This window comes from Anser cygnoides, chromosome 1 (assembly GCF_040182565.1).
Source record: "Anser cygnoides isolate HZ-2024a breed goose chromosome 1, Taihu_goose_T2T_genome, whole genome shotgun sequence".
NCBI classification, from domain to species: Eukaryota; Metazoa; Chordata; class Aves; order Anseriformes; family Anatidae; genus Anser; species Anser cygnoides.
The window spans coordinates 48473878-48498539 of record NC_089873.1 but is presented as its reverse complement, the minus strand read 5'-3'; the positions used below and the strand labels follow the sequence as shown (position 1 = coordinate 48498539).

At 41.4% G+C, this 24662-nt stretch overlaps 2 protein-coding genes across 3 annotated transcripts in view; both read right to left on the bottom strand.

The window, feature by feature from the left end:
* Positions 1 to 2269: 2269 nt before the first annotated feature.
* Positions 2270 to 15380, bottom strand: NDUFA12 (NADH:ubiquinone oxidoreductase subunit A12). The gene is made up of 4 exons (XM_048061220.2): positions 15223 to 15380; positions 12525 to 12607; positions 11438 to 11525; positions 2270 to 2546 (listed from the first exon to the last, which is right to left on the bottom strand). Exons 1-4 carry the CDS (start codon positions 15309 to 15311, stop codon positions 2366 to 2368), a joined length of 441 nt encoding a protein of 146 aa, XP_047917177.1. The 5' UTR covers positions 15312 to 15380; the 3' UTR covers positions 2270 to 2365.
* Positions 15381 to 19930: 4550 nt separating this feature from the next.
* NR2C1 (nuclear receptor subfamily 2 group C member 1) overlaps positions 19931 to 24662 on the bottom strand; it is a 57098-nt gene continuing 52366 nt past the window's right edge. Inside the window, exon 19 of one of the 2 annotated variants that reach the window (XR_010830621.1) lies at positions 19931 to 24405. The gene's annotated coding sequence lies outside the window, so the exon portion shown is untranslated. The remainder of the gene's footprint in view (positions 24406 to 24662) is intronic. The other variant, XR_010830624.1, reaches the window with a different exon arrangement.

Sequence of the window (24662 nt, the reverse complement as noted above, 5' to 3'; positions counted from 1 at the left end):
TGCTGTTCCTTTCTGTTAGAACATTGCTTCACACGAAGCCGTGTAAAATTATAAAAATTGCACTCCCTTAACATTTCAGTTCCAGATGACAGCAAACACCTGTACCACCTCTGAGTCTGTCTCTTCAGAAGAGAAGGTGTAGAAAGTTACTACATTACTGTCTGTTCCCTAAATGCAGAAAAATATTCCCAGCTGCACGTGCTGGTATGTGTTGAGGTTGCAATCAAAAAAACCCACAAGAGAAGGAAGAGGCATGAAATAGGTAAAAACGCATTAAAAGAGTAGAGCTAAAACTATTAAGAGTTAATTGCTCTACCCAGGCATGTGCCTGTAGGACAAATAGAGATGAATGTTGGTGATGAAGGTCTTAGACAACTCTGGGAGAAATTTGGTTCTTGAGGTCAACTAATTTCCCAAGGTGAAAGTATTGAACGAGTCCTTCCTAGTACGGCATGATTTGCTTCTCAGTTGTGCTCTGTGCTTTTAACATAAACTAAACATTATCCTTTTCAATTACGTTAGGAGATCTCAAAATGCTACTTCCCACTAATAGAAATAGTGGTTTCTATAAAGACCAGTTACAGCAATAAAAGAAGTGACTGTGTTGGCTGTCAGGGGGCCGCAGGGCTCCCCTGTGAGGTGAGGCCAGGGCCAGGCTCTGCCGGCCCCACCACAGGGCAGGGCCGGGCCCAGCAGCCAAGGTGGCGGCGCCTCAGTGACAGCACAGGAAAGAAAGGGAAAACAGTGCGCAGAGAGAGAGGAAAAACGGCGAGAAGCAGCAATGTGAACAAGGTCAGAAAGTAGGCGAGGAGGTGCTCCAGACAGTGAAGGAGATTCCTGTGAAGCCCGTAGAGAGCCCACACAGCACAGGGGCAAAGCACGAGGAGAAAGTATTATCAGAGACAAACCTGCAAAATGACCATAACCAGGCATTCCCCAGATGTTCCTCAGAGCAGGAAATGGTGGAGGAACAAAGAAGTGAAGCTTAGCCTATTAAACAGGGGCAGGAGGGAAGATAGTGTTTTGATATATATTTTTCGCCTTCACTTCTGTTTTCTCATTTCAAATAGATATTAACTGGCAATAAACTAAATTCAACTCTGTTTTGCCTGTGACAGTAACTGGTGGGTGATATCCCTGCCTTTATCTAGGCACACGTGCTCGTTCATTTTGTTCCCTCCATCCCGCTGAGGAGAGGGAGGCAGGGGCCGGTCACCAGTCAGTGACCTACAGGCCTGGTCATCAGATAGAGGAAACCTTGTAGTGATGGCAGTTCTGCTGAAGAATACTAGCAGAGCTAGCATAAGAATCAAACTATGGGATGCAGGAAAAAGCCACAGTCCCAAATTTGTTTAACTTGCAAATTTCTTATTTTCTGAGAATAGGTTCTGGTATACTTTGCTTCTCAATCTCCCACAGTATGTAGTCCTAAGCTTCCACAGGCCCTTAAGGTCCTGTCACAGCAGGACATACATCCCATCCCACACCCCTGTGAGAACATCTTCTAACGAAACCCGATGACACAGAAGCAACCAATATGATCTTTGTGACGGGGTCGAATCTTTGCACCTGCTTGAGTCAGCAGGATTGCTGGTTGGACACCAGCTAATCATACAGCAACAAATCAAACCCCCCTACAAGTCTACCTGACAGGCAGTTTTAAGCAAGTTCTCTACTGGCAATGCTCGTGGGTCTTAGTCCAAAACCAGTGCACTGAGTGGTCAGGGATGATGCTCAGAAGCAGGGAACAGCTTTTGTGCCTGCTTATAGTTGAGTTTTCTTGAGGAATGAGATATCATTTGGTTACTGTAGCCTTACACGTTTCATACTACCTAACACACCATGTTAAAATACAGCAACACATATCCATGCACAAAGAATTTGTGAATAAAAGCTATAATCCTTGATCGGCCTTAATCTAACTTGACTTGCAAATATTTAAACAGACTACTTCCTAAAATAGTACAGGAATGATACATTTATATGCCATGCAAAGAATGTAATAGGATAAGGCTAAAGACTAAAATCATGTATTTCAAATTTATATTTGTATTCTTTTGAATGGTACAAATATCAGAACTAACTGCCACAGGAATGATTAGCATGCTAAAAAAAGTTTGAGAACCACTTGTAAAGACAAGAGCCACTGATAATATGACAAAAAGCCCAGTATCTTGTTGAAATTAAGACTTGCCATGTATTCTGTCCTCTACATCTTCCCAGTATTTTCTCATTTGATTTCCCCCCCAGCTCAATAAACTAAACCATAGCAGTTATAGGAGGTTTTTATTTTAAACAAAACCAATGAAGATACAATTTACACTGAAAGCCAAAGTTGAGGCAAATGACTTCCTTTTTTTTGCTGTTATTTGCTGGCTGTTGTGGGTGGGATCCACTCATGTATCTTCTTGCGAGTAGTAGAGTAAGGTACATACTGTCCAGGAGTACCACTCAGATTGAATTTATGGTTCTCCCAGATAAATTTACGAGCAACTGGTGGATGAGTAGTTGGAGGGTCATCCGTCATTGAGTGAAGCCAACGATGCCTTAAGAGGAAAAAGAAACATTGTTAAGACACATTAAGGAGCATTACATGATCTACAACAAGCCTTCCTCCTGACTCCCAAGGGTTCTCTCCGCTGAAAAGTAACATTTATTTTCATGGGAGCCGGAGGGAGCTGATTTCATTGTAGTATAACTTTGAACGATGCTACAGAATAATGATGTAAAATAATTACATAAATATAACTGACAAATAACAGTTCTGCTTCAAAGGAAGTGAAAGTACACCTGAATTTGAATTTCCTGTTCCCTTGTAGGCTTAGATCAAAAGGTCCCTGGGCAGAGAGTATTTTGTTGTTACATGTCTGTATAGCCTTAACAAGCCAGCTAGTTCAAGGCAGGCACTACAAAGGGCAAAACCAAAACTTTTTTTTAGCAGAAGACTATTCTGTACAACAATTTCAATACCCATCTCCAAAGCCTTCATGAGGCTGCCACTCGGGATATATGGACTAATGATGCAAATTCACCGAAAGCAATCATGTAAATGTTTACTGACTCCACAATGAAGTGTGTAATACCAATGGGGTAATTACCAAGTGATTACAGCCATTATCCTTTACCTATGAGCTAAAGGTCAACCCGCCCCTGTGCAAATAACATTAATGATCAAGCTAAGTATTTTCCATAATAATTTACTAAAAGAAAACAGCAGGAATTGATTTCACCCCATTTCTATTTCAGTGACCAAAGCAACTTTCAAACCTGAATCACTTTTATTATACGCCAATTAACTATGCACGCAGCATGAAGTACACGTAATGACAGAAGTGAGTTTTTTGCAAGCCTATCTATATTTTTACTGAAGTGGAATTAAGAGAAGCTTCTCCTAATCAGCTTTTGCCAAAGACTTCACCTAAAAATAAGAAGCCCTCTAATTCCACATATTAGAAAGCCTAAAAATTACATCTTCAGCCGTTAGCAACCATTCCTGCAAACTTTTCATTGATACATCAATACAAAACCACAATAAAAGTAGCATGAAATAGATGCATGTGCTTGACTGACAAGTATATTCTTAATCTGAAGAGCTCTACAGAAAGCTGAATAATTTTCAGTCAAGTAGCTTCTAAACATTTATTTAGAAAAAAATCCCAACTTTGGATATAACTTTAGTACAAAATTTCACGTAAAAAAATATGTCAGCCATATGTTCATTCTATAAGAAAAAAAAAAACTCAAATGAAAGGCACACACTGTAGGGCTAACAACTGCCAGGAAACTGACTTGAATACAAAACTGGATGGAACCATAAGATCCTTTGAAAATAAGATAAAAGCTTGTTCAGAGGTAAAGAACCACCTCCCATGGGAAAAAATCATCCACTTATGAGTTTGAAGATTATACACAATTTCAGGTAAAGTGACCCAATGCAACATGGATAGGAGGAGGATCCCTCTCTTCCCCAACTCCCCTTTGTAAATCTGGTATGATTTGAACTACATTTGTCCCACTGCTTCTATTAAAATAAAGATCGGGGGTAATGATTTCTGTCTGGAAGGAGGAGGCCCCACAGCATCTCCAGCAACCATGCTATGGCCTGAGGATATAGGATCAGGCCTTGCTTGATTTTAGATCTGGTATTGCATGCCTCCGAAGGTGCCCTGGCCACCTTACGTAAGGTCAGAGCTTTGTGTAAAGGCACTCTACCAGATCAAATCCATTAAAAGAATTCTGCATGCTAGCAGGCTTCCCACTGTGCGGGACGTCACTTGTCCCATGATGACCAGCACCAAAGTCAGCAAAAGCACTGTAAAACAGCTAATTTGAAAGAGGTGAGATCATAGACCCTATAGGCCAGCTCTCCACTGATAATACAAAGAAACAGACCTGTGGCACAGGATGTAGGGACAAGATCCAAGTGTCCATATACATCCTGCCAGCACTGACTATTGACTGCATATCAAAATGCTTTGCATCACTCCACTCAGCTTTTCAAACTCGCTTACCGTAACATGTGGAGACAACCACGTACACCTTCACCTACTGACATTTCTGGTAATAGCAGATAGGCATCCTGCAAGCAAAAACCTATTTTTGCACCTGTCACCAAGCCTCACCATCCTCCCAAGCCTCCCACTCCCTCGAGAGCCATACAAATCACCAGGACAAAAAAGAAAATTGTTTTCTTGGCTAGAAATGCAGTTACAAAGGCCCTGAAAGATAGGCTGGGGCAGGTGGAGCACAAGAAATGTATGAAAGCTTAGTTTAAATTGATTAGATTTCAAGCTTACTTGATGCCTAGCACTTCTTTCATTTCAAGAGTATATACAGCATACATTCACTCCTTGAAATGGGAAAGTAATTATTGTAATACTGAGTTTATTTACCCATTTAAACTGGCTGACAGAGTAGTATTATTCTGTAATTTAAACTTTGCTTTGCAGTTTTTCTAAGACTAAATCAATGAAGTCTCTTAACACACAGTATTTTGGAGTAGTCCAAGTATTACTACATTAGCTTTCAGGATTTTCTGACACTAAAACATCAACAGGAAATTGACCTCAGGTTTAAAAGGATCTGCAAAAGAAGCCCCCTTAAAATCCCACTTTCTCACTGGAAAGTAGAAACAAAATTGCTTACCTGTGAGAAACGGGAGTATAGTCACAGGTACTGAAACACTTATCTCCAGAAGAGATTTTTGTTGTTGCCCACTCCTCATTTAAGCAAAACAAGAACTGAAAGCTTCATTTTGGGAAGACTTTCCCCTTGACAACTTCCCTCAAAGAGTCCTTTGAAGCCCTGGTGTCTCATAGACTCTACCCCCAGATGCTCAAGAAAAGCTTTTCATGCACTCGACAGAACAGCATGAATGAAGAGATTTGACGTCTTGCAGATGGCCAGATTTCTATACAAACTTTACCCATAAATCCACACGTGGAAAAATAGCATTCAAAAGCAACTAATGACTTAAAACCTACAAAAGAAGCAGATGACTTAGAGCAAAGAAAATAAGGAGGATAAAGCTCTGGGGAGGCTGGAGCAGCTTCCTGAGCCTCAGAGCAGAGTAACTACCAAGCAGTCTGAGGCTAGTAAAGCCTCTGGGCTTTTGCTTGGGTAAACAGATGAGACACCCATCAACATACCTTCAAATGCTCTGTGAAGAATCTTCTCCCAAGTCTTAGACAAATATTTAAAAGCAAGGAGATTTCAAACTGAAGCTACAAGGGACCGGAGCCAATTATCTGATGTACAAGCTGTCAAACAAGAACCGATGCTACACAAACTGCGTAGCTACTACCATATGTGCATCTGCAAAGTTCAGGCACTGTCTACGTAAGTTCAGGAAGCTTGCCAACTTGTTAGCATCTACTTCTTCTCCAGCAGGTTAACTGTGTTGCATTAAGACAAAAGAGAAGCGAAGATGTGTGTTATGGTCAAACGGCAGAAGTATTTTAGTGCTTTCCCAAGTACTTTAAGTGAGCAAGAAACTAGGGGTTTAACTCTGACTATTACACGCATCATAAGAGGCTCTTTTAAATTATTTTAAAGAGGGTCCTCACTTATTCTTCCAACTCCATGTATTGGAAGGGGAGGAAAAAAGGACAAGGAACGTTTTTGTTTGTATACATATGGGAGATAGCTGATTTCTCAGGCAAGCTACCCTAAGATACCATTGGACAATAATGTAACTAACCCATTTACCTAAAAACCACTACACCAGCATTTAATCTAGTTATAAAATCCAGAAGTTTATTGTAAATCTACTGAAGGGATGAAAATCTTATTTTCCCTCTCCCCTCCTTCCTTTCCTGATCAATCTTTTTTTGTTTTCCTTGCAGGCACTCTTGAACAACAGCAGTTTTACAAGAGAGTAGCACACTCTTTTACATTTCTTGGTGTGCTAGCACTGAGATGCTACATCCCTCCCTTCTTCAGCTGTCAGATCGGCTAACAAAGAGGATGTAGATTATTAAAATGAAGTTAAATTTGAAATTTCATTGTATGAAGTTAGCACTCCTATAGCTCCTTCCAGAGATGTCAGATTTGCACTATGAGGAAACAAACATCAAAGTACTGGACAAACATTGCACACACAACGAACGATGCTGGCAAAACAAAGCGCTCCCGAGAAAGGAGAAAACTATTCTGCAATTAAGATGCTGCTTTTTCCACAGCACAACTTATATTGAAAGAATAAATCCAACACAATTCAAATTACATTAACCAGGAAAATGGTTTAAAAAAAGCATGCAGCCAGTCATGAAACACTTTGAATATGATACAAAGGAATCAAACCTCCAGCATCCAGCAGGATAGCAGGCCTCAGCTTGCATGGACCTTATAGACTCTTAAAAAGAAGCCTCATTTGACAACATAACCCTGTTGAAACTGGAAAACTGGGTTCTAAGTTGCCCCTCAGCGAGCTCAATCTGAGCCTTCCAGAATTCCCTAAATGCAAACTTGTGCTCCTCCAAATTCCAGCCAGAGCTACAGGAGTATGCTGATCGCTGAACAGTTAATAGCTATCCATCACAGGAACAAGCAGACACGCAGGGAACTTCTGCATGAGACGTGAACATAGCCTGAAAATCAGGACTGATACAGAGAATTTGGGGAGGAGAAGAATAATGGTACTCTCTTCTTTGATCCCAAACAGATTAAGGACAGTGAGATACGTGATCCTCTCCCCTCACCTTGTTTCAGTGGAAATAACCAAAAATGTCTTATTTGTGAGAATTAAAGAATCAAGAAGTACAAGCCTGGAAGGGATTTAAACACTGTGCACACACTCTAGATCCAAGGAAGCATCAGCTGCACCCACATTGCTCCCAGCAGACACCTACTGAAGTTGTTACAAAACTGATGTGACGCTGGCTTACTGATCTTCCCAAACCAAGTTATACCAGTGAAGATAAGAAGAAGTTTTTAGTGGTAAGGACAGCAGTGACCAATCTGTACCTCTTCTTCTGCAATTTAAACCTACTACTTCCTACTCTACCCATCTATCTTTGGAAGACAGCCTGTGCCTTTCCCCTCTGCAAAAGATTAAATGCTTAAAGGTTACATCCATGGTCATTTCTCTCCTTCTTAAGCAAACAATTCTTTCCAACTGTCCTTGGAGGTCTGATTGTACTCGCTGCTCTTCCCTAAGCTTCTTCCACTGGTCCACAGTTCGCTTGTTTGCGGCTTAGGTTAATAAAATCTTTTTAAAAAATTATGTGTATTTTCAAACAAATAAACCCCTATCCTGCCTCCTCCCCAGAAGAGCACGGTACCCAGAGCTGAGCACCACATCCTACACAAAGTCTTCCAGGTACTAAGCAGAACGGAAGAGTCGTTTTGCATGAGGGCAGGCAGTAAGTCTTTCTGCTCCTCAGGAAGGCACACTTCTTTCTCAGCAGTATGATAATGGGGATTTACTCAACCTGCCATCCCTCCAACACTCGATCATCCTGCAGCACTGCCAGCTGCTCTCCTGCATGCCATAAGGTAAGTGGCTGCTGGCGCCAGGAGAGCAGGGTCTTGCCCTCTGTCCCTGCACCCGACCACAAGATTTCATACCTTTGAAAAATATCACTTGTGATCACAGAGTGAGACAACGCCACTTGCTACTCTGCCAAACTTACGAGTGCAGATAACCTGCAGCTGGTAATAACATCCATAAAAAAGCAGCACTGAGCTCTTTGATTCGTTCACCTGTATTTTACAACCCTACTATTTCACCTCTCTGTGCAGCCCTTGATTAATGGAGAAAGAGGAAAAGCTAACACTGCTTCAAGCACACCTCCTTACTAACAGCTCTACCCAGCACATTTCACCCAGGCCTCAGCTTGCCTCTGATCCAAGCCAGCTTCTGCTGGGGGTGGATGGAATTAGCAGAGATGATAACCCTTGCCTTAGAAAAGAGCAAGCTGGATTATCATCACAAAGAAATGAAATGGAAATGAGCTCAATACACAGGACAACAATTAGAGCAATTCTTAATGGCACCATCTATGAAAGCACTAAATACAGCGCCTCTGTGCACTGGTATGAGCAGATACAACTTTATCGTTGTATGTTCACAGAACACAACACATGAACAGCATGTTAAAAAAATGGAGTTCCAGCAAACAACATGCTCTGTCCATTAGGAGATGAAGACTTTAGTTTTCAAAGCTGCCTAACTGCATAAAAGACATCTTTATTCAGGGAAAAAAATGCCCAATATGCTGCACAGCACTACGAGAAGTTTAATACTAATCATTCCACAAGTACTGAAAGGATTTAAAAAAAAAAATCTAATTAACTTGTCTCCAACAAAGTAGATACTGTCATCTTGATTTTGATAAGAAAACCCAGAGTAAAAGAAGAGGCTAAATAAGATAAATTAAATCAAAATAAACCACAAGGCAACTTTAGAACAGCTGCAGTCCCAATTCCCTGTACAGAAATCATGTCAAAACAACTCTTGATTTCCTTCACACTGTGATTTCAATGCATCCATTGTCAAAAGATCGTACACCAATTATTTCAGAATACTGAAAACATTCAGTAGTTCACAAAAACGGTGCCACACTACATTACATATGAGATGATGCTTCTTGCTGCTTTTTCCTTTTCTCCAATACCTGACGGAATGTAAATGCTGGCTTAATTAACTTCTATTTTATTTTTTCCAAGACAGCTGTTTTCACAGTTGTCCAATATACCAACATGTTTTCTTTTTTTTTTTTTCTTCTTCCCAACTCATCATACATGAAATGCAAGGTTCACCTGGCTGTATCTCAATAGTTGTTCATGTTCCATAATCCTGAAGGCACATCACTGACCACAAAACCAGCCTTTAGGACGGCATGGTGTCTTCAACAACCAGAAACATGGAGAAAAACTACCTGTAGTATGACCTACGTTGAATAAAAGAAGAAAATGTTTTTCCTGCCTATCTGCTGTGCACTCTATTCTTCCCAATAAAACAGCATGGCTATACATAGGCATACAGTAGGATTTTTATAAGAATGCTGAAAAATCATTATAAACTAGCTAGCATTACCACTAAAGAAAGGAAAATCTGAAATCTCTAGGTTAGCCTTGGTCCTAAACCAGGATTTTTGTTAGAAGTGCCATCTTTAGTCAGGACAATTGCAAAATATTTTCTGAAAGTAACACTAGCATAAACAACGCAATAAAACCTGCTTCCACCCACAGAGGGTACAACAGCAAACCCATGCAATGCTCCACCAAGATGAATTAACTAAAACATAGAGTCAAAAATCAGTGTTTAGAAGCAGCATTCAGATCACAGCCCAACTGTTAGGATCGTACTCGATGTACTTCCTCATTGACCCAAGGGTGACAAACGTTCAATTTTCCATCTGTTGAAGGGAAGTGCTAACACTTGGAGAAACAAACATTTTTAAAACTGGCAGAACAGATATTATACTAAGGACCAAGTGAAAGTATTAATAGAAGTAATTTCACAGAGTCCATTCTCCAACAAATCTGGGGGTTCAAAGAAAAAAGTCAGTTTCCTATGCAGTTGTACAACACCAGAGCTCCCTGCACAGCAACTCCTACAATGAATTAAATCTCAAATTAGACATCTGTGCCATGTTAAAAGCCTATGATAGTACAATATCAGAAGGAAAAAAAATACAATTTATAAGATGTTTATTACGAGTCAAAGTACTTCAATTTTGAAAAACTTATCTAAAAAGTGTAGAATTACAGGTCAGTGATTTACACGCACCACAAAGCTAGGATTCCTACATAAGAATAAATATCCAAGGTTGCCATGGGATATATGAATTTATCAGCAATTTTTAAGAAGTCCTGCAGAACCCGACAAAAATATCTTGGAATGGAGGACTGCTTACCCTAGAAACGTGACTGATACTCGGGAAGAAATGCTTTGTTGTGCTTTGTGAGGACACAAGTAGCAACACACAAACACAAGATAGAACAAAAACTAACAGCATGTCAAGATTAGGATAAACTTGAGAACAGGCACAGTCTTATAGTTCGAAGGATAAAAACTTGATCCTAAAAACAGTTATTATGCAGTCAATATGGACCAGCATGGACTGGCATGAACTTGCTAGTTGTGATGATTTTAGATTTTAATGTCACCTTTAAAAAAAAAAAAGTCATCAAACTCTCACTGGAGATGAAAGAGAAAGTGTTAACAGCATTAAACATAATTTAAAGACAGAGTTTGAAACAAAACTGACTACCTTGCCAGCCTACCCATGCACTTCTCAAATGCTCTAAGGAGACCCACATCATTTCTTTTCTCCTGCCCACATCATTTAAATCCAACTATTCCAGACATTTGTGCATACATGGAACTTTTTGCAGTTCAGTTACAGCGTCTCAAAGCTGCACTGTTCCTGTTGCTTTTGTTGGAGTACAAAATAAATCAAAAGTCTGGGCTGTGGTGCTTGCCAGTGTCTAGAGCATAACCTACCCATGGCAGCATCCAGTGCCTGTTGCAACAGCCATTTCTGAATACTGAACATCCCCTTTTCAAGAAAGCTGTTAGAAATTCTGTTGACATAAGAAGCTGCAAGAACAGGCACCTGCACAGAGCACTCTTGGACAGAGTAGCTAACAGCATTGTAGGTTTTAGATCAGCTTTCTCCTATCACTCATTAATCAATAAATGGTTTAATCGCAGAATATCTACACCAATATTTGTTTTAATCAAGGAAGAACCTCTTCATCTATGGAAGCACCCTACTGAATGGTACCTTCCTTCCACAACTTTAAACATCCAAGAAAATCCCTTCTAAATTAAAATTAACCAGTCTGCAGCCTTCCTGTCACACATAATGATAACGGCATCCATGAAAACTTATTATCAAAAAATGGTATTTTCTTATCTTCTGCTCTGTAATACAAGAAAACATACAGGCAGTTACACAATTTGCCCACATTAAGTTAAATGGCTTACCACTCAGGGGGCACCATGCTTCCATCAACTTCCCAAAACGTATTTTTGCCGTTCATTTCAGTAGTATATATGACCCATCTGTGTCGACCTTAATTAAACAAACAAATGCTGTATTAGCTTAAGAAAATAAATTATTTTCATATAAAGCAGAGAATTCATGAAAATGGATGGCAAAGTATTTTGCCTAAAAATATCTACCATTACAGGCACTCATTTCAAGATTAGCACAGCTATGACCATAAAGCAGATCAGGCTTTTTTTTTTTTTTTTCCCTCTGAGTTCTCTGTATTTCTACTGTCACGGTATTCTTATATGGCTGAACGTAATGCTCGCACAACAACACAAATTGTATAAGTAAGTGGAAATAGGAGCTTATAAGAGTTTCAGACAGAGAAAGCTTTTGGTGTGTGTGTTGGGTATTTTTTGTCCCATTAAAAGCCTTTTCCAAAAGGATATTGATTGCCATTGGTAACCTAAGGTTAAACTAAGTTTCAGCCACACAAAACTGCATAGCAATGTTTACCAGCAGCTCTGCTTTCCCCAGTTACCCCTGCAGTAGGCAGAGCTGTGCCTAACCAGTATCAATTGCTTACATGCCACCTCAGTTGCTGCTGGTGCCAACTTTTGAAGAACTCTTCAAATGTTATTTAGGAACCCCTTGCTTAAGGTAATAGGAAGTTCAAGCTAACCTGTGCTTCTTTGCCCTGAAGTGATCATCCAAGTAAGCCCAGCTGTGAGGCGGTTTTAAAGGCAGTTCTCTTTCTTCCCCCACCCGGTAAGCTTCCAGCTTTTAGGTCAGGGATCAAATCCAGCTCTCAATCACGTTATTATAAAGACATACCTGCATGTAAAGCACCTGACCGGCTTAGATATATCCAATAGTTATAAAGTTAGATTGAATATGTTTGCAAAGGAACTGAGGGAAGCAGTAGCGAAGCAGAGGATGTCAAGGCATTTCTACAAGTCCCCTCTCTAAGACTTACACAAGTAAATGCACGGAAGTTGGGCAGGCAATAAATTCTAATTCGCTAGCAACCCGTACAACGTTGGATGGCCATTCAGGAGGTGTTCACGTTACCACACGTACCAAAGAAGTTTCTTTTGTCTTCGTAGTATTTGTTTCCATATTTGTCAACTCCTACCAGCGTACCAGTCTTCAAATCATTGACCCTGTGAATTCCCAAAACAACAACTTTAATTGACTTTGTCCTAGAATGAAATTGGAGTATTATTTTTACCAAGAGGTTGATTAAAAATCTGTAATTAAAACTCAAATACATGCATGCAAAGCAAAAAAAAAATTCACTAGCTTATTCAGGCTTAAGGACTGCAAAACAATCACCAATTCCTGCAACTAATACCAGCATGCCCTAACCGCGTGTCCCACTGACAGGATAATAGAAGTCATACCAAAAGGCTCAGGGGGTTATTTAGAAGCTTGTTATAGCAGAAGATAAATTGTGCTGTATGGTAGAGCTGTTTTAACACCCACAAAATCTTAAAATAACATGTGAAGGAAGTACCACAGACACACGCAAATTTACTTAGCTGAAGATGTTATCATAGTCCTCAAGTACTTTTTTTTTTTTTTTTACTACAAATTCAGCTTAAACTGCCCTGGAAAGTAGTCAGCATCAAGTAGCAGAAGAGAACCTTTGTGTGGGCACTGACCTCCAGTGTTGCTGCTTGCCTAAAAAATACATGCTAAAGCCCAAAATTACAATAGTTACTTTCTAGCTACCAGATAACTATGAAAAAAAGCAAGAATTTACCCTGCCACTCCCTGAGACTTTCCATGACCCAGATAAGGTATATTCTGGCTTCAACTCTTTATGTACAACATCTTTTAGAATCACCACGCATATTGAAAATTAAATTGAACCTGTGATTTGCATTCTCTTGATACAATCTTTAAAGTTCTCTCCCCTTGATCCACATTTTTCTTCCTTTTTACTAACATTTATCCCAGGCAGAATCACACAAGGTAAAATTGACTCGAAAGTTTTAGCTGCTTGTAGTGTTAGAGGCACTCTCAGTTCAGTTCCAGGTGACAAAACATACGCACACACGCGTGTTTCCTTAGTTGGAAGTTTAACTATTGTATAACCCACTGCATCCCCCTGAGAAAGCTGTCCAGTGCCTTTTCTCCCAGAGTACATGCAAGCAATCATCAGCCTACCCAGAACTTGTTTTAAATTTCTGTGCTCCCAGACAGAATTATCCTCTGCCACTGCTTTCCTCTCCAAGGAAACACTCAGCGATCTCTACATTATTCAAGCCTGAGCTTTTACCTTCAGAAAAAGAACGGACATTTCGCTACTGCTCTCCCTTCCTTCTTCCCTTCTCTAACTTGGGAGAGCTCTTACACCCTTGTCCCAACTTCATGCCCTCAATACTGTTATCAAACACTAAGCAGTAGTTATGGCTTCCAGAGCAGAAAATGGCTTTCCCAGCCAATTTCACTGAGCCCTGAGTAAGGAGAATGTTTCCAGGCACGAAACCCCTTAATAATTCAACTTCTACTGCATACAATTTGATCTACTTTCCTCAGTGGGATGCCTATAAAGAAAAGCAGGGAAATTCAGCATAAAACCCCTGCAGAGAAAGATTCTTCTGACTTTGGTAAATCATTTTCGCAGTTACCAGCTGTTACTTCTTATACATAATAATTGTTGCAAGAAAGATGCATCTTGATTACTCCTCCAGTACGTGTCAACTCTATTCCTTGAACTGGGATTGAGGATTCAATGACTTGAAAGGAGATGGGATTGAGTATTCAGTGAGCTGGGATTGAGGATTCAATGACTTGATGGAGAGGCAGCAAAAACATTTGTAGCTGGTGCAGTTGTGAGGAACAAATATGATTCTGCACCCAGCACACCTCTCTTCTAACCTCATTCTTCCAAAAGAAAAAGGAACAGTGCTGCCTCCTGCGCTGCCTACTCCCTTTTTCTGCTTAGCAGATAGACTGCAGGCCGTGCTGACACCTTTGATTCACAAAAGCTCCCTGACAAGACATTAAGATGAGTTTAAGGAAGGCACTCACTTGAAACCTGCTCCAACTTTTAAACATTTTTTTTTCTTTTGCCACCAGAAGGAAATTCAGTGGTGTGATGGTCATACAAGGTCATGGCACGTGGAGACTAATAAGATCAGAAGCACTGTGATTGTAAAGACAAGATGAGCATCTGGCTGTCACAGAGCAGTAACGAGCTGCCAATTAAGTGACATGGAGGAAGAAAAAAACCCACACGCAGATGCTAGGATTTATCAGGTAAGGCACCTTCAGTGCGCAAACCAAGCACGTACAAAACCCACAGTACCAAAACACTGAAGAGGCCTAATCAGAAATTGTAGAAAGTGTTGTAACTGCTCAGAACAACCAGTTTAAGCTACAAGAAACAACAGAAAAAGAGCTATTATGATGGCTGGGGGGAGGCTCATACAGCTTGGCTTGTCCTAGCACGAGTCCTTGACGCGTAGCAGGGAACTCTACCTCCGGCAATCCCCACGACCCTGCACTCCTACGTCCCCGCTGCTGACAAGGGAGCAGCAGCAGCTTTCTGGCCGTGCGGTTAGACCCGTAACACTCCCTCTGCTCCGTGCCCCCGCTACAAAGCCGACCCTGTCCCCACGACCCCGTCCCGTCCCGTCCCGTCCCTCCCCGCCCCGCGGGCACGGCGCCCCGGGGCCCGGCCCTCCGCCAAGGTGACCCCGCAGGGGCGGCGGGGCAGGAGCGGGGAGCCGGGAGCCGCCCCCGCCGGGCGCCGCGGGCTCGCCGTTACCTCAGCAGCTGCCAAAAGGCGCCGCGGACGCCGCCGTGGCCGCCGAGGTGCTTGAAGGCCCGCTTCACCAGCTGCACGTACTCCGCCATCTTGGGGCGGCGCCGGCCCCGAGCCCGCCCCGCGCCGCGTCCCGAGGAGGGCGGGGAAGGGGCGGTGCGGCCGCCCGACAGCTTGGGGCAGCTCCCCGCGGCTGCTCGGGGCGGCGCTGTGAGGCACCGGGCGTGGCGTGGGCCGGGCGTTACAGCTTCACAGAGTGGCGTGGGGGGAAGGGACTCACCCGTTAGGCACTGGCAGGCCGCTGTCAGGTCTCCCCGGAGCCTCCTCTTATCCAGGCTGAACAACCCCAACTCCCTCAGCCTGTCTTCACAGGAGAGGTGCTCCAGCCCTCTGATCAGCCTCGTGGCCCTCCTCTGGGCTCGTTCTAATTCTTCCATGTCCTTGTGCTGGAGGCCCCAGAGCTGAATGCAGCACCCCAGGTGGGGTCTCATGAGGGTCGAGTAAAGGGGAACAATCACCTCCCTCACCCTGCTGGCCACACTGCTTTTCATGCAGCCCAAGATACGGTTGGCTTTCTGGGCTGCCAATACACATTGCTGCCTCGTGTCAAGTTCTCCCATCATCCAACACCCCTAAGACCTTCTCCTCAGGGCTGCTCTCAATCCACTCATTGCCCAGCCTACACTCTTCTTTGGGGTTGCCCTGACCCAAATGCAGGACGTTGCACTTGGCTTTGTTGAACTTCACGAGGTTTACACAAGCCTTCCTCTTGAGCCTGTCCAGGCCCCCCCTGGTTGGCATCCCTTCCCTCCAGCATGTCAACTGCACCACACAGCTCGGTGTCATCAGCAAACGTGCTGAGGGTGCTCTCAATCCCACTGTCCATGTCACCACCAAGTTGATCATCGGCCCTGGAGCTCGCACCCCTGGCCCACCTTTAACCAGGCTGTATGTGCCCAGCTCCCTCCCAGCCTGGCCTTCCAACTGCACATGTCCATGGCCATCGTGACAACCTGCCTGAGCAGAATCCTGGTGTCCCAGGTAGAGCTTTGCTAGGTACAGCTCCTGTACAATCCTACTGTAGCTCTCCCTATAGGCCAGTCTGTGCTTTTCAGCTGCTTCATACTGAGGAGAGAAAAACTATCGTGCTGTTGTAAATCCTTGTGAAAATGGTCCTGTTATTTATTTACTTACTTAATTTCAACACAAATGATTGATCCAGTGCTCTGTCATGTCACCACAGCATTTATTCCATGGAATGTCTCAGGCTTCAGTACACCTGCAACAGGTTATTTGCATTTTCACGATCAAAACTCTTATAACATTTATTAAATTATTGAAATATGCTCTGACAATTTTTCGTGTAGCAGGCAGAAAAACAGGGGAGGCACATTCATTGTTAAATTTAACTTGTTTTGTTGCAACTTTATAGATGTAAACCTTTATTTTGGTATAAACTACCAAAGAAAACTATGAAAGAAAAATAGTTTAAATGAGGTCTGCCAATTTTTGAAGCATTAAATAGGTTCAACTCCTGAACCAATTTCTAAGCCTATTCATGTAACTGGGATCACCTTCATTGGCTAAGACTATAATTCCATGAACATATTTTCTGCTGGCAGTGATATAACCTGGGTTATTTATTTATTTATTCATTTTCAAAGGGTTAAAATGAACAAACTCTGGATCACGTCACTGATCCACGTGACACCATGGTTCTTGCAGTTAGGTTGAGACAACTGTAGAAGGTAGGGTTTTGTAATACAAAGCTGAGAGAAGTGATTAACTTAATGTGACTTTCATCCTATAGATTTTATGGAACTACACTCTTAGTAACAGGAATCTTACAGCATCTTTAAATTACATTTTGATTTCTCCTTTTACTATTTTTCTCCATTGATTGGGTCAAGTAAGATCTCCACTGAGAATTTCATTGTCATTAGCTCTTAACTGCTCTAGTCCTATTGAGATGGGGAAGATGCTAAAACTTGTCTGAATTAATATTTAGCTACATATATGGTAAAATATCCTAATTATTGGGGATGTAGATGAGAACCTTATGAGAAGCAGATGTAAAAAGGAAGATATTGCTCAAGGCCAACGGATGAGGGAAGGACAAACAACTCGTTAGGGAAGGATGAACAACTTGTTGGCAGGAAACAAGGCAAAGATAAACAAAAAACTTCTGAATACTGTCCAACAGAAGGTCAAAGTCCAGAAAGGTAAAAAGTTTAACCTCCTCTTCCTCTTTGCCTTCATCCTGAAAGACCCCTGCCCGCAACTACCAGGCTACATTGCACAGGCGCAACTGGGAGGAGCTAAGGGTGGGGAGTATGGAAATGAGTACTTGGAAGAGGTCCGCCTTTTTGGGGAAAAGAATGAATATGTATTAGATCTCATGTAATATGTAACAGTATTCATGTATAAAACTATGAGAGACGACCAGGAAGGTGCGCACTTTTTGAGGGAAGCTATTCCCAGTGCGCCCGGTGCACCGCAATAGAGTATACCTACTTTACAACCCTGTGGTTGTGGAGTCTTTTCCACGCGTCACTATCACATCTGCTTACACTGTTTTTGCTAATGTCTGGTCACTAAGCATGAAAAATTTGTCTTGCTACTCTGCTCAAAATTCTCCCTGAACTCAGTGCAGATGTCACAATTGAATAATGTGGAGTACAAACACAAGTATAGCGTCTTCCTAAGAACTTCTTGGGGTATCTCTGGGAGACAGCATTCACTTGACTGTAAAACTTATAAGTCCCATGAGTAATTTTTAATTCCCAGTTTTAAGATTTTAAACTACGACTCCATTATATATTGTTTTTGTGCCCCAAAAGTTTAGTATATTGAACCTTGTTGACTTAAAAGCTTTTGCTAAACACATTTAATGCTGTCTTGTGTTTTTTTTTCTTGTGGTCCAAGTAAATTGCACAGACTTAGTGACAGAATGTAATTCAGGCATAAAAATGCTGAAGTCTGAATACATTAATTGCTTTTTTTCTAATACAGAGTCACAGTAAAATAAGAACATGGTTTTTTGAAGATAAATCCATTTCCCAAATGACTCAATGATAGCACAGAAGTCTCCCCGAATCCTACATATTATAGTTTTTATTTAAAGAGCTTTATTCAGTGATACAATTGATCTTGAAAAACCTAAATTCAAATATTTCTCAGAAAGTGCAAAAATCAACCAACCTACAGAGTAAACCAATTTTACCTTAGAACTGTTTTTATTGTCTATTCCTCTGCTATTCCCTCTATTCTTTGTATGGAAAGTCACACAGATCTGTGCTGCAATGACTTCACAACTACGGAACATACATCTGCATAATTAATTGGAATTGCTCTTGTAATTAAAACATAAAGCAAATCCAACACATGAAAGACTAACAAATAAGACAAACAAATAAGACCAGACTATGTAGCTTTTGAAAATCTGCCCCACAATCTGCCTCTAACTCTAAGATGAAGCAGGACTGAAGCTCCTTGTTGTACAGGAGCTCGAGACAACCCACGAACAGCTTCTTACAGCACCTCAGGGAACAGACTGCCAGTCTGCAGAGCACCAGAAACGGGCAGGACCAAAGCCACAGTGCTGGCTGCTGGTCAGTCTCCTGCCAACAAACTTCTGTGTTTAGCAACCCGGTATTACCTGGAGGCTCAGCGCATGGCAGTTTGGTCCTCTGGGTGTCCAGTGAACGGTTCTGCTGAGTGAAGTGCGCTGTGTTAATTCAGACGAACCTATGGGGGAGCAGGTCCGTCTAGCGTCTCTGTTATCACAGACACTCCACCACAGAAGTTTAGATAAGGGTGCCCAGAACATTGCTCCTGTGCTATACTCTTTTCCACCGTCACTCCAACCAAGCCACAAAATATTCTTCCCTCCTTATTAGCACCTCATCCACCTTCCCCTAACCCCAGCCTAATTCACTTGAAAATGTTTTTGAGCAAGCATTGCTACAAGATCCAATTGCAACAAATAAATAAATAAATAAGTCAGGAAATGCATCAACAGCCACAAAAACCTTACGTGTCCAGAGGTAATGGTATTGAACACAGTGGTACTCTAGCGGTCCACATGACCTGCCTTCAACTCCACCGCAGTGACTTGGAAGACACATTCAGTTCCTACACTCAAGCCAAAAGACACAACCCTGATTTCCCATAAAAGATTAATGTACTAGAAAATCATATTATATGTTAGCAGCCACATACCAGAGTGAGGGTGGCACCTGAGAGCTCAGAGGGTAAAAGGAAGACTGAGGTGGCTGAACGGGGCTGTTCCATGTGTTAACACAACTTTGTACGTATACGAGGAAAAACGGAGGAGCTCAGGAGAGAAGCATTCGTATGATGAAATATAAATGTTCTTTGGGGTTATTTCGTACAGAAGTAAGAGGAGGAAAGGCAGGACTGTTAGGGATGTTTGTTGAGCAGAGAGAAGAAAAGGAGGTGCCCCAGAGTAACCAAGCTGGAGAGTTCCCAGACTTTGTGCTATTTACCAGAAGAGCACTTGTCACCAGAGCACTTTTCCTCTTCCCTTTTCCTTCAGAGGTGACCAAAAGGCTGCGGGAAGTTACTGGTATGAGAAGGAGGGAATACTTATTTGCAGTCTGACTGGAGAACAGGACACTGTAGGAGTGCTGAGAAAGGCAAGTTTTTAAACAGAAGCAAGAGAGATCCTGGAGTAAATGCTAATGGGGAAGGCAGTCTAAATGTTTACTTCTTGTAAGTCATCTGTTCCCTGCATTATCCAAGCTTTATCTTTCATCAGTATCAGTGGGTAATTCATTTTCTCCATGATACTCCATTTACTGCATGATAAAGACATTTCAGAATTGAACCATGGAAAGAATGGTAGCTCTTTTCTCATTTCGAATGCGCTTATAGGTTATATGCACATTTATGCAAATACCACAATCATTTATAAAAGAAGACTGAAAAAAATCACACTTTTTCAATTGTCACTGAGAAATCAATTCTGGAATGAACCAAAACTTGTGGTATTTTCACATATTTGAACAAGAATAAATTCACTATTTATCCAATAATATTTAAAACTGAGGTAATTAAACCTAAACACCTGAAGTCTGTATTTATGTTAAAATAAAAAAAATGTATTCAACCATATTTTAACTTCCAACCTAAAACTGATCCATAATGAATTGAGTAAACATTTCCAAATATAGGTTATTGCATTATATGACACAAAGACCTGTGATCAGAATTCATTACAGCACATTTGTATGTAGTGTTTTAAAAGCAAAAAATGATGGCGAATTAAATTTTATAATAAATTATTACATTTTCAAATACTCAAATGCATTGGGCAGAAAATAGTAAGCACAGAAACAGAGATAATAGCAACAAGAGCTAGAAAACAGCAAGATATCGCAGCTATCACAAATCCCAGAGACTGAATTGACAATACTACGTTGTATAACAGAAGTGAAATATCCACAAACTCTTTGTAATCATACACTGCTTTAGGTCTATAAGAGAATCTGTATAAAACACTAACAAAGTGATAGGTTATTACAATTGTTTTCTATAATAGAAAGTTACAATTTATTTTAAAAAATACACCCAAAATAGAATTTTCAAAATTTAGTCAGGTTTCAAGACATTTACAGTGATTTTGTTACACTACAGCAGACAATTACATTCTAATGCTTACAATGAAACTGATGTGCTAGAAACCATAGAAGCTGAACAAAATAACAGACCAGTGACTGACTTTTGCGGACCCTGACAATCACAGAAGAGACAAAATGTATGGACAGGTTAAGTTTGTAACTGCGGAAAGTATTGCAATTAAAGTACTTTTGGAGAAAGAAAAAAAAGAAGTGAAAATATAACAATTACTTGTACCAGGAACGCCACCAGTATGAAATAAATAACCTAAACCCATGTGTACATTTACAACATACATTTTCAAGGAAAATGTTTCGAACTAGTCAATTCATTATGTGTAACGTTGCTCCCATCTGAAGTGACAGGGTTCTAAAATGTATAAAATAGTTCTTCAATTCATGTGATTTATACTAAAATGAATTTTCTTGCTCTTAACATTGAAAATTTTAAAGCTATTGAAACTAAACTTGTTATTTCATTGGTGAAGAAATTCATTATTTTTATGGCTAGTAAATGCCACAGTTCGGTTGAATCCTGAATAGGTATGAACATTGTCAGAATGCTGAAGATCAAAAAGTTAAAAAAAAAAAAAAGGGAGAAAGGAGGAGGTCACAAAAATAATGAGATATTTTAACATCCACGGTGAAGTGAGATTCATTGGCTACATTTTTGTTAGCTGAACAACAATCTTACTAACAGCATGAGAAACCAGTAATATTTGCCAGCCTTTCGTTCAGTAGCACAGAACATTTATTCGCAGGACTAAAAATAATAAATCACACAGGTGGTAATGTGAGATCCTGTCATCATAAAAAATAGCTGTTCGAAATGTTCACAGCCTGAGCTGAAGGTAACTTAATATGCTCCATTTAACTGAGCAACAGTTATCTTCAGACAAACCAAACCAAACGAGAACTTCATTGTTTAGACTTTCTGTAAGATGCCACGCTATTCTCAGAGATAACTGCAATGGTTAAGAGCCAGAAATAAGAAAAATGCATCTTCATATTGTATTCATTTTTTTATAGCTCTTATTTCTGAGAAATCCCGGTTATGTTTCATTCCTTATCAAAAGCATGAACTCATAGTTTAAGAATCCAAAAGGATTACATAAAAAATCTTGATAAGAAAAGTGAATAATGCTGAAGCAACAACCAGCACTATTCAGCTTCTTGATCATCACAAAAAAAGGAGAGATTACTTGCTAGGCAGCAATGACCAGCCTGCACCCTATGTTTAAACCAGTACTGAACTTCTGATGATAGCTTATGATGAAAAAATTTAAGAAACTTTGGGGGAAAAAACAAGTTACTTACCAGTAGCCAGAGCCCTTTGCAACGCCTTGCATATGTGCACATTATCTCTACAGAGGTCCAAACATCAGATCAGGTATCCAAGATCATAAAATATTTTTTTGGGGCCCTCACAATACTGCAGGTGTGTAATCAGATCTCCCCCTTTTGTTTCACTTGGCAGTAAGTACAGAGCTTACGTATTTTGTCAGCCTCACATAGCAAGGAAGAGGGTGTATGGTTATCGCACATGTGGACAACAGAAGTAACTGGACTCTCTTTTGGATAAGCAGCTTTTCTTTATGTGCATATATACGGGGCCACACAACACATAATTAACTCTACCCACATTCTCAGAACAAGGTGGCTGGCAGACACTTCTTGGCAATTTGGTTGAGGATTTCTTGAACTCACTGTCCTTTTTATAACGATGCATACAGGTATTGTTGAGCAAAGCCCCCACTGTAGTTTGCGATACCCTGATTGCTGATGGTGACATGACTGTACTGTTCTCACACTGAAGTAATAACGTCTGTTACCGGGTTTGGAGATGGCCGTCCTGTTTGATTTCTCATCTGGTCAAGATAACTAGATTCAAGATACGTGAAAGTCTCTTGTCACATGCAAGCAAGATGACTGACGACAATCCCTTGCTACCCAACATGTGAAGGAAGGGTAGACTCAGATCTGGAAAGACAGGATTTAAGAAGAAAAACAAAGGGGTTGAATTCCTGATTTAAGTTACTTATTAAAAATCCTAGATGAAGCCCTGGAATTTGCCAGGAACATAACTAAAAGAGATGTGGGAGGGGAAAAAGTCAGCCACTGGGATCTGGATCTTCTGCTGCCAGGCAGAGGTGACAGGCATCAAAAAAGAACATCAAGGGCACATGTCAAACCCCTGAAAGTCCGATGTAAAACATGACTGAGGTTCTCGTGCTTTTGAGGTAAGACAGCCTAAGGAACCAGCAGTCGGTGGTGATGGCAGTCTGCATTTTGGTGAAGTAGGGCTAACTTGTCTACTAGGGCACACGGGGCCACAGAGGAAGCAAGAACAGAAATCCAGAGAAAATAAGGTTCTGTGGCCATGTTCTCCAAAACACTGCTCTGTTAAAGATATACATAATGAGGAATTCAATCCCTTAAGATTTACACCTGTATAAACACTGGTATTTTCTCAGCTGTTTCTGCAGCAAGACAATATCATGCAAGAGGCCACATCAGCCGAATCTTTTGGGCAGCTGTAGACAAGGAACTGCTTATTACGCCTGAGGCTCAAGCTCTGGAGTAAAAAAATCTGCAAGGATCTGAGAGATATTTGCAGTCTACTGCATTTAGAAGGAAAACAAGCTTTTATTTCTATCTTGCTGTTATCTGGGTTACACAAAGCTGGAGGAAACTGCCATAAAACTCTTCCAAGATTTGGAATGCCCAGGAAAACACCTCCAAAGTATTCAGGAGTAAACTCCTGTCAGCCTCCTTAAAAGGCTTGACAGAGGTAAATCTCCTGTCCCTGTTAGGGCCAGGAGTGGTTAGGGATAACATGGGGCTGGAAAACAGCGTCCAAATTTCTACAAGTTGAACTGAAGAATGATGTACGTCCCATCTGCAACTTGGTCCTACAGATGGCAAGGTGAGCCTGTAACCGCTGGGACAAGAACAAGCACAGCGTATTGGCAGCAGTTGTCGTTCACATTTTCATAGACAGTGAGGCACGTTTCCTGGGATACAGAAAAGACGTCTTCCTTCTTCATGAACTCCAGGGAACACGAAAGGAGAGCCTAATCCCGCGCCTTTCGAAAGGTGGAACGTGGGAAGGGTCAGGCACCATGGCCAGCTCCAGCACTGAAGGCTGTCCTCCAAGAACTTGTCACGTGCCACGTGCGAGCAGGGGAGATGGTTCCACCCCGTCAGGGGTCCTCAGCACCAAGTGTTATGGTCTGTGGTACTGTACATGGCTGAGCCTGTAGAACAGCCTCTGATTATAGAGCTTGGGCAGAGGAAGAGCCAAACAAATCAGTTAGTGGAATTAAAAAGATCACAATAATTCAGTGTCAGTGACTGCTCTCTGATTCTTTTTGGATGGCTGAGATCCTCAGGTGCTGAGAAAAAACACGGAACTCACCCAAAGCCTCATCTAGTAGTCCTTCAATGCTAGGGTGGTCTTGGAGCGGCTGGTACAGGCTGGGCAAAGGCCTCCCTTTAAGGTGATCTTTTGGCTAAGCAGTTGGGTGAGGCTCTTCTTCACCCAGTGCTGCCAGAGAAAGAAAAGTTCTGGGTAAATAGAATTGGGCCTTGATCCAAGATTTAGATAATCCCAAGTGTCAGCAGTAGACTATCACTTTTACTAGGATCCTTCTCTAATTTTAACCAACAGATATTAAATGTGCTAGGGATGTACAGCTTCCTGCAGCAAAAGGAAGCAAGGAGCAACCGTATGTTAGAGCGTTACTTGACAATGAGGCACATGCCTCAAGAGGGAAAAGCATTTGAATCCACCCTTAGATGGAG